Below are 11337 nucleotides of genomic sequence, written 5' to 3' on the forward strand. Positions count from 1 at the left end.
GTGGGGACAACGTCGTCGATGCACTTATTGATGAAGCCGGTGACTGAGGTGGTATGCTCCTGAATGCCATTGGATGAATCCCAGAACATTTTCCAGTTTATGCTATTAAAACAGTGCTGTAGCTTAGCATCCGTGTCATCTGACCACTTCTGTATTGAGCGAGTCACTGGTACTTCCTGCTTTAGTTTTAGCTTGTAAGCAGGAATCAGGAGGATAGAATTATGGTCAGATTTGCCAAATGGAGGGCGAGGGAGAGCTTTGTAAGCGTCTCCGTGTGTGGAGTAAAGGTGGTCTAGAGTTTTTTTTCCTCCTCTGGTTGCACATATGACATGCTGGTAGAAATGAGGTAAAACAGATTAAAGTTTGCCTGCATTGAAGTCCCCGGCCACTAGGAGTGCCCCTTCTGGATGAGCATTTTCTTGTTTGCTTATGGCCTTACACCACTCGTTGAGTGCGATTTTAGTGCCAGCATTGGTTTGTGGTGGTAAATAGACAGCTACGAATAATATAGATAAGAACTCTTGGGAGATAGTGTACCTCATGATAAGCTGTAGATCACACTACCTCAGGCAAGCAATACCTTGAGACTTCTTCAATATTAGACATCGCGCACCAGCTGTTATTGACAAATAGACACACACACCCGCCCCTCGTCTTACCAGATGTAATTTCTCTGTCCTGGCGATGCCCAGCCAGCTCTATATTATACGTATCGTTGTTCAGCCACAACTCGGTGAAACATAATATATTACAGTTTTTAATGTCCCGTTGGTAGTGTCGTGTCTTTGGCTATGCCGGATTAAGACATGCTATTCTATTTCTCTGTAATTAATATTACCTGATTGAGCTAATCATGTAAATGTAATTCCTTCTTTTCAATCTGTTATTTAGGGTAGTATTGTAGTGTAACTACAATGTTGTTGATCCATCCTCAGTGTTCTCCTATCAGTCATTAAACTCTATAACTGTTTTAAAGTCATCATTGGCCTCCTGGTGAAATCCCTGAGTGGTTTCCTTCGTCTTCAGCAACTGAGTTAGGTAGGATGCCTGTATCTTTGTAGTGGCTGGGTGTATTCATACACCATTCAAAGTGTAATTAATAACCATAATGCTCAAAGGGATATTAATTTTTCATTTTTACCTATCTACCAATAGGTGCCCTTCTTTGCGAGGCATTGTAAATCCTCTGTTCTTTGTGGTTGAATCTGTGTTTGAAATTCACTGCTCGACTGAGGGATCTTACAGATAATTGTATGTGTGGGAAACAGAGATGAGGTAGTCATTAAAAAAATCATGTTAAACTATTATTGCTCACAGAGTCCATGCAACTTATGTGGCTTGTTAAGCACAGTTTCTCCTAAACTTAGACTTGCCATAACAAGGTGGTTGAATAATTGACCCAAGACATTTCAGCTTTCATTTTTTATTAATTAGCAAAAACATCATTCCATTTTGACATTTTGGGGTATTGTGTGTAGACCAGTGACAATTTCAATTAAATCAATTTTAAATTCAGGCTGTAACACAACAACATGTGCAAGTAAAGGAGTGTGAACACATTCTAAAGGCACTGTATCAGGTGTCAAGGCATATGAACCAACAGGTTATAGAGCAAACAACACAATTATCACAACACATAGGTTGTGATAGGTGGCCAAGTTACAGCGGTATTTGTCAGACCGAGAGTCATCGGCCTTCTCATGAAAACGTCTGTAGTGTCCGAACGGGTCACGGGACAAGTGGAACTCGTCTGAAGGTAAATCGCAACAACATTTTTTAAGTATGGACGTAGTTTTGTGCCTACCCCCCCAAAAAATGTAAAATGTGTGTAAAAAAGCAACAGCACATATTTCCTGAGCTTTCTTATATCTCCTAGATATAGAACAGACACTTATGTCCCCTTACAGGGGTTAAGATTCATTAACTAAATATGTTGCTTTGGATAAGATGGTCTGCTAAATGACTAAAATGTAAGTCTATGGAAAACGTGGTCGCATAAAAAACGAAGGGATATTTTACCGCAACTCTGTTACCAAACTTTGCATCTGCGGAGTTCTTCCAGTACATGTGTTTTTGTGAAATGTACTGTGTAGTAGTCATCTTTAACGTTTAACCTATTCTCTTGAGATTAAAGTCTTAAATCAAATCAAATTGGTCACATGCTTCGTAAACAACAGGTGTAGACTAACAGTGAATTGCTTACTTACCAGCCCTTCCCAACGATGCAGAGAGGAAGAAAATAGAAATAGTTGAAAAATAATAGCACAAGGAATAAATAGTGATGGTAGAGTAAGAATGTCCACGACTAGATAACTGTCAAACATTTCAATGGTTCCAATGTTTCATAAAAGTGTAATGAACACAGTCAGAGGAAAGAGAAATGTGCAGGTAAAGACACTTAACAATAAACATGTTAACATTTATTCTGTTAAACAAAGGTGGATAAAATATGCATAAATATATTTTGAGATGAAAAAAAAGCATGTGTGAGAAGGTTCATTTATATGAATGGGAATACTTGAGCATATCACGATAATTTTCTTAATGCTTGTCAAAACATGGAAAAATAAATAACGTATTTCCCCCTCAAAGAGTGGATATTGACATCAAGCCCATGACAAAATATTTGGTTTGTATAGGATTCTCTCAGCTCCTGTAGACACTGAAGGAAACATAAGCACAAATATCAAATATTCTTGGCAGTAGAAAGGCCTTACTGAAGAGCTCAGTGACTTTCAACGCCAACACCATCATAGGATGCCACCTTTCCAACAAGTCAGTTTGTCAAATGTCTGCCCTGCTAGAGCTGCCCCGCTCAACTGTAAGTGCTGTTATTGTGAAGTGGAAAAGTATAGAAGCAACAACAACTCAGCCACGAAGTGATAGATCACACAAGCTCACAGAACGGGACCGCCGAGTGCTGAAGCACGTAGCGTGTAAAAAATAAAACAATTGCCTGTCCTCAGTTGCAACACTCACTACCGAGTTCCAAACTGTCTGGAAGCAACGTCAGCACAAGCAATATTTGTCAGGAGCTTCATGAAAATGGGTTTCCATGGCCGAGCAGCCACACACAAGCCTAAGATCACCATGCACAATGCCAAGCGTCAGCTGAAGTGGTGTAAAGCTCGCCGCCATTGGACTCTGGAGCGGTGGAAACGCCTTCTCTGGAGTGAGGAATCACGCTTCACTATCTCGCAGTCCGATTGACGAATCTGGGTTTGGCACATGCCAGGAGAAAGCTACCAGCCCAAATGCATAGTGACAACTGTAAAGTTTGGTGGAGGAGGAATAATGGTCTGATGTTGGGCGATTAGCAGCAAAGTGTTCGGGCTAGGCCCCTCAGTTCCAGTGAAGGGAAATCTTAACGCTACAGCATACAATGACATTCTAGACCATTCTGTGCTTATGTAATTTTTGGCGACAGTTTGGGGAAGGTCCTTTGTTTCCACATGACAATGCCCCTGTGCACAAAGCGAGGTCCATACAGAAGCGGTTTGTCGAGATCGGTGTGGAAGATCTTGACTGGCCTGCACAGAGCCCTGACCTCAACCCCACCGAACACCTTTGGGATGAATTGGAACACTGAGTGCTAGCCATGTCTAAGCGCCCAACATCGGTGCCCGACTTCACTAATGCGCGTGTGACTGAATGGAAGCAAGTCCCTGCAGCAATGTTCCAACATCTAGTGGAAAGCCTTCCCAGAAAAGTGGAGGCTGTTATAGCAACAAAAGTGGACCAACTCCATATTAATGCCCATGATTTTGGATTGAGATGTTTGACAAGCAGGTGTCCACATACTTTTGGTCATGTAGTGTGTGGCAAAATTCAACATATTAACAGGAAACTCTCAAAACAAAAACATGTTTCATGTACAAAGGGAGTACATAGGTTCAAATTTCAGTTGTGCCATCCTATAACTAATGAGTAGGAACTACTGTTGCTCAGAAATCCATGAACTGCTCTCTGTTAGACAGAGATGGGGAGTTCTTATGTGCAAGCAGTAATTCAGTCATACTTTATTCACCCAAAAGTTGCATCCTGAGGGGCATCTCTTTTCACAGGTGTAAATTACAATGTGCCTCTCAATCTTCTGTCTCCAGACCTTTTCCAAAACAGCATACCGTCATGTTGTTTCCCTTGAGACAGTTGTTCATGTAAGAGTTCTATCATTTTGAAAAATACTGCAATCATTGCACCTATACAGTGCTTCCTTGGTGTGCGATTGTTATTCAATGTACCTGATTGGGAAATGTATTTCTCATATGGAGGACATCAGTATGGTCTCTCCCCTGAGTTCTCATGTGCACATTCAGATTGGTGCCAGAGCTGAATCCTTTTGTATTTTATCGCCTGTGTGAATCCTCATGTGCACTGACAGATTACTGGCAATGCTGAATCCTTTGCCACAATCAGGACAGCTATGTGGTTTCTCCCCTGTGTGGGTCCTCATGTGTATTTTTAGATGTCCACTCCGATTGAATGTTTTGCCACAAACAGGACAGAGATGTGGTTTCTCCCCAGTGTGGCTCCTCATGTGTCTTTTCAAATCTCCATTCTGCATGAAGCATGTACCACAAACAGGGCAGGAAAAAGGTTTCTCCCCTGTGTGGCTCCTCATGTGTACTGTCAGTTGACTGTTCTTGCTAAACCATTTACCACAAACATCACAACAAAACCTAGAAGCAATGTGAGTTTGGAGGTGATCTTTCATACTTTTTGTGGACTGAAAACGTTTTCCACACAGCATCACACCACAAATGCCTTCTTTATCCTTAGTATGAGTTTGAACATGTTTAATTAACGAGCCCATGTAATGAAAAGACTTGCCACAAATCTTACAACAAGGAGTAGCATGACTTTGACTGGGTGATTTCAGGAGGGACAACGGTGTGGATTTCTTACCCTTAGTTTTGATATGGGACCTTGGTCCTTTTATCATATTTTTTCTCTTTGATTTGACTGGGTTAAAGTCTGACAGAGGTACTCCAGGCTCCATACCACTGACACTTTCACTCTTTTCACTTTGAGCTGCAGAACAGACTGGATTTACTGTAGAGAGGGGCTGAGAGACACTGGTTGGTTCTGATTCTCTATAGTCCACTCCATCAGGTTCTGTTTTGATCTGTTCAGTTGTAGTATTGGGTTGAGTGTCTCTCTCTCTGTTTCCTTCCTTTGGGGATTGATTGAGATGTGAGAGCTGAGTTGGATCCTCATCACAGTCACTTTTCACACAGGCAGAAGTGAATATGTAATCTTTAGCATCAGTCTCAATCCCTTGAAGCTGCTCTTCCTCCTGACTGGTTCTGAGTTCCTCCTGTTCCTCTTTAAATTGTATGGGTTCTGGGTCCTCCTGCCCCAGATTGGGGCTCCACTCCTGCTCACACTGCTGCTGCTCAGGGGGGACCTCCGCTCCCGAGACAGAGAGGATGAGCTGCTGGAAGTCTGGAAGAAGGACAAAACAGAAAATTCAATGACATGTTGTAACAAGGTGGGACCAAAGTTTTGGTCAGCGTCTCATGTGGGACCTAATTAGTGATGAACATGGGAAGCGTATAAAAGCACCCCATAGTAGGGTTGGCGGTATTCAGATTTTCATACAATTTCTGTACCATACCGGGGTATTACAGTATTACCGGAAGTGCACACAAGGGGAGCAATTTTTATTATTGTATTTTTTGACGCACAAAACAATTTAGGCAACAGGACCCTTGATCCAGGAGGGGTTTGAATGTCTCTGCTGTAATCAAGAAGCTTGATCTTGACATCTAGCCCCTTAGCTAGCAAGTTAGATAACCAAATGCTTAGCTGCTGGAGCCCTGATCTAGATATGAATTATTAGACATATGTTCGATTTGTTATACACAGAACAAAAATATAAAACGCTATGTAAACTGTTGTTCCCATGTTTCATGAGCTGAAATAAAAGACCCCAGAAATGTCCCATACTCACAAAAAGCTTATTCATCTAAAATTATGTGCACATTTGTTTACATCCCTGGTAGTGAGCATTTCTCCTTTGCCAAGATAATCGATCCACCTGACATGCGTGGTATATCAAAAGCTGATTAAACAGCATGATCATTATTAGGGTTGCAAAGGGTCAGAATCTTTCCGATAAATTTCTGGAATTTTTCCATGGGAAGTTAAGCCCGGGAATTTTGCTTAAATTCATCAAAAAAAAGTTAGCTTATAACAGGGAACCTTTTTTGTGGGATACACAAGGCAATTCTAGGTCTTGTGGCATATTTTGGTTAAACTATCATCAATTCAATGGAATTGCAACCCTCTGCATGCACAGTGCACTCTTCCATCACAGCTGATTCTCAAGATCTTGCACACTAATGAGATGCTATTGAGCCCACACTACTACACTGTCTAAGTCAAGGACTACATGCTTTCTGGTAAGTTTTGATTACAATACTGGGTGGGTGAATATATTTTATATGACATACATGATTTTGTTAACTAGTAAATAGTAGCCTACAGTAAAGTGGGTTTAAATAATTTCTAACTTGTTAACAATTTCTGCTAGTTAGTTTTTGCTACCATGTGGGTTTTAGCTTGCTTGAGCCTGCTAACTGAGTGGTAATTCACTTGTTTCCTTTTATAACATTTATCTTACAATGGAGTTCTTTAATCTAACTGCTTAACTATTTATCTGTACATGGAATTGTATTTGTTGTTTTTTTACTAATTTGTTCCTAATCTTTACAGGAAAATTCCATGTGCACTATCTGATGTGTGGAGACATTTCACTGCAGTTAATGTAGAAGGAAAAGCTGTGTACATTTGCAAATATTGTGCCAAATCATATGTGAAGAATGCAACAAAGATGCAGAATCATCTGGCCAAGTGCATAAAGTTCCCTCAGCGCTCACAACAAGCAACCTCTGACAAAAGTCCCTCTACTTCTATTCGAGGTGAAAATTATGAATCAGACACCTTATTGATAGCCACGGCTCATGGTCCTCCTGGAATCAGATTTTTTTTGACTCAATGGATGAACGTAGTCAGAGAAATGCTGATGAATGTCTTGCTCGAGCATGCAAATGGTTCACTTCTGATGCTCACAGGCAATGTGTATTGGAAGAGATTTCTGAATGTTCTTCACCCAGCATACACCCCTCCAACCAGACATGCTTTATCTACTCATTTGCTGGATACAGAGTTCAAGTGAAGGTCAAGCAAATCATAGAGAAAGCAGACTGTATTGCAATCATCTATGATGGGTGGTTGAATGTTCGCAGGCAAGGAATAATTAACTACATCATCTCCACCTCTCAACCAGTATTCTACAAGAGCACAGACACAAGGGACAACAGACACACCGGTCTCTACATTGCAAATGAGCTGAAGGCAGTCATCAATGACCTTGGACCACAGAAGGTATTTGCACTGGTGACAGACAATGCTGTGAACATGAAGGCTGCTTGGTCTAAAGTGGAGGAGTCCTACCCTCACATCACACCCATTGGATGTGCTGCTCATGCATTGAATCTGCTCCTCAAGGACATCATGGCACTGAAAACAATGGATACACTCTACAAGAGAGCCAAAGAAATTGTTAGGAATGTGAAGGGTCATCAAGTTATAGCAGCAATATACCTCACCAAGCAAAGTGAGAAGAATAAGAGCACCACATTGAAGCTGCCAAGCAACACCCATTGGGGTGGTGTTGTCATCATGTTTGACAGTCTCCTGGAGTGGAAGGAGTCTCTCCAAGAAATGGCCATATCACAGTCTGCCGATATAGACAGCCCCATCAAATCAAATGTATTTATATAGTCCTTCTTACATCAGCTGATATATCAAAGTGCTGTACAGAAACCCAGCCTAAAACCCCAAACAATGCAGGTGTAGAAGCACGGTGGCTAGGAAAAACTCCCTAGAAAGGCCAGAACCTAGGAAGAAACCTAGAGAGGAACCAGGCTATGAGGGGTGGCCAGTCCTCTTCTTGCTGTGCCGGGTGGAGATTATAGCAGAACATGGCCAAGATGTTCAAATGTTCATAAATGACTGCATGGTCAAATAATAATAATCACAGTAGTTGTCGAGGTTGCAACAAGTCAGCACCTTAGGAGTAAATGTCAGTTGGCTTTTCATAGCCGATCATTGAGAGTATCTCTACTGCTCCTGCTGTCTCTAGAGAGTTGAAAACAGCAGGTCTGGGACAGGTAGCACGTCCGGTGAACAGGTCAGGGTTCCATAGCCGCAGGCAGAACAGTTGAAACTGGAACAGCAGCACAGCCAGGTGGACTGGGGACAGCAAGGAGTCATCATGCCAGGTAGTCCTGAGGCATGGTCCTAGGACTCAGGTTCTCCGAGAGAGAGAAAGAAAGATAGAATTAGAGAGAGCATATTTAAGTTCACACAGGACACCGGATAAGACAGGAGAAATACTCCAGATATAACAGACTGACCCTAGCCCCCGACACATAAACTACTGCAGCATAAATACTGGAGGCTGAGACAGGAGGGGTCAGGAGACCTCCTCAATGTCCACCTCTTGAACATCAGACTCTGAGGCCTCTGAGATCAAGAGGATCCTCCTGGATTATGTATTTTGGGAGAGTGGTAAGCAGCCGTAAACTCCTGAAACCTATAGCAGTAGCCATTGCACGGATTGAGGGAGACAATGCCATCCTGTCTGATGTTCAGACTCTGCTTGCAGATGTAAGAGAAGAAATCCATACTACCCTGCCCACTTCACTGTTGCTCCAAGCAGAGGAAACTGTAGTTCTGAAATGCATCAAAAAGCGTGAAGACTTCTGCCTGAAGCCCATACACGCTGCAGCGTACATGTTGGACCCCAAGTATGCTGACAAGAGCATCCTGTCTGGTGCAGAGATCAACAAGGTCTATGGTGTCATCACTACCGTGTCTCGCCTGGATGAGGGCAAGGTTCTTGGCAGTCTGGCAAAGTGCACTTCCAAGCAAGGGCTTTGGGATGGAGATGCAATATGGCAGTCGTGCCAACATACCTCATCAGCCACCTGGTGGAAGGGACTTTGTGGATCTGAGGCTCTTTCCCCTGTTGCCTCCATCATCCTCCAAATCCCACCAACGTCTGCCGCCTCAGCGCACAACTGGTCCTTGTTTGGGAACACACACACCAAAGCACGCAACAGGCTGACCAATACAAGGGTTGAAAAATTGGTGGCCATCCGGGCAAATTTGAGGCTTTTTGAGCCTGACAACGAGCCATCCTCAACAAGGTTGGAAAGTGACAGTGAAGATGAGGCCTCAGTCTGATGTTCAAGAGGTGGACATTGAGGAGGTCCAGGGAGAAGACATGGAAGCCTGAGAGGAAGACCACCAAAGCTTTAGTTTCTAGACTATCATTTCACTATCATGTATGTTGAAAAGGTTTTTGGGTGATGCAATGGATCATTGGTGATCATTCAATATTCTCTTTTGTTGTTCAGTGAAATTATCTCATGTGAAGAGTCAACTCATTTAATTAGTTCAATTTCAATTTATAACAATTATTAAAAATTTCTATTGGAAGGATTTAATAATTTGCAATTATGTCTACTTATGATAAGGTAAAAGGTTTTTGTTTCTGTCTTCATATGATATGGTAAATATATCCAATGCAAAAAATCATCTACATTTAAATGGTATTAATATTAATTTGCATATGTTCCCATTAATTCCCACAGAAAGTTTCCACCACTGAATATTCCCCAAAATATGCAACCCTAATCATTACACAAGTGCACCTTGTGCTGGAGACAATAAAAGGCCACTCTAAAATGTGCAGTATTTTCACACAACACAATGCTACAGATGTCTCAAGTTGAGGGAGCGTGCAATTGGCATGCTGACTGCAGGAATGTCCAACATAACTGTTGCCAGAGAATTGAGAATTAGGCAGTAGACCACCAGCCCAGGACCTAGACATCTAGCTTCTTCACCTGCTGTAATAAAGCCCTTTTGTGGGAGAAAACTCAATCTGATTGGATGGGCCTGGCTCCCTAATGGGTGGATCTGGCACCCAAGTGGTGGGCCTATGCCCTCCTGGGCCCACCACTGCCCAGTCACGTGAAATCCATAGATTAGGGCCTAATGAATGCATTTACATTGACCAATTTCCTTCTATAAACTGTAACTCAGTAAAATCTTAGAAATTTTTGCGTTTATATTTTTGTTTAGTATAAAGGAGTGCCTCCGATTTACATACGGAATATGCTCTGAGACCAGGTTGAATGTAATGGAACTGAGGACAAGGACTATGGTAACTCATTCACTATAAGCAAACAACCTTATCACGAGTGTGGCGATGCATTCGTGCATTGTGGAAGGCGTCGCCATGTTCGTGATTTGGTTTACATTTGTTTGTAGTGAATGGGTGACCGTGCACTACATGGACAATATCACACAAAAGGTTTCTTATATCAAACGTAATAGTATATGAGTAACAAACCTGCTCTGTGCTTTATCTCAGGTTGAAGAACAATGTCGAGCAGCCTCTGTAGACGGACAACTTCCTCCTGATACTCTGCTATCGTTTTTTCAACGACCCCAAATATGTCTTCAGCAGCAGCTGTTAATCTCTCATTGAGAAAATCCCTCCAGAACTGTATTTGAGACATTTTTTGATTATTCAAATTGAGTCAATAACCTGAGTTCTTCTTGGCTGCTTTACAGCGGTCTAAATATTTACGCGCCACGGATTATTTTTTGTTGTTGGAATCCTTCAGAATAAAAGTCCCGTTCTGTATGCTTTTATACTAGTTATCATACAGATAATAATTAAAGAATTTCTATAAGATTGTCATTTATTATTTAAAAAAAATTCAGGCCTAAATGGTCAACAATATTTTTGGGTGTGTACTCCCATCATTTATTGCACGAAAATTATCTGTATATTGTGTCGCATTCTACTCAGGAGCATTTCATTTTTCCAGCAGTGTAGCAGCTAATATTGCAGCCATATTTAACATCGGACATACATATTGCACCATAAACAATTTTCTGTACATTGTGTTGCAGTAAAAGGGGGATCCATTTTACTCGGGAGCACCTGTAGTTTCCAAATCCACAGAGGTCGTCGTTGCTATTCTTGTGGCCCTTTAATAGTGGGAAATCAGTTTAAATCGAGATATTTTTGTATATTAGATAGCTAGGTTTTATTTACACCAATACATGTGCCACAATGGAGCACTTTGGCAGTTTACAATTTAAACAATATATTTACTAGAAGATCAACACACCTTACACTTGGTTCTCTTTGTGGATGGAGAATTGTTAGACCTGAAGCATTAAAACGTAGTGTCAAACACCTTAGGTCCATTTGGGACAGGAAGAATGGGAACATAAAAACTATTGTGC

At 41.6% G+C, this 11337-nt stretch overlaps 1 protein-coding gene across 1 annotated transcript; it reads right to left on the reverse strand.

The window, feature by feature from the left end:
• Positions 1–1409: 1409 nt before the first annotated feature.
• On the reverse strand, positions 1410–10704 carry LOC139578280 (zinc finger protein with KRAB and SCAN domains 8-like). Its single transcript, XM_071405677.1, has 2 exons — positions 10430–10704; positions 1410–5445 (listed from the first exon to the last, which is right to left on the reverse strand). The coding sequence occupies exons 1-2, from the start codon at positions 10596–10598 to the stop codon at positions 4313–4315; spliced, it is 1302 nt and encodes a 433-aa protein (XP_071261778.1). The 5' UTR covers positions 10599–10704; the 3' UTR covers positions 1410–4312.
• Positions 10705–11337: the final 633 nt, after the last annotated feature.

The sequence above is a fragment of the Salvelinus alpinus genome, chromosome 6 (assembly GCF_045679555.1).
Source record: "Salvelinus alpinus chromosome 6, SLU_Salpinus.1, whole genome shotgun sequence".
Taxonomy (NCBI): Eukaryota; Metazoa; Chordata; class Actinopteri; order Salmoniformes; family Salmonidae; genus Salvelinus; species Salvelinus alpinus.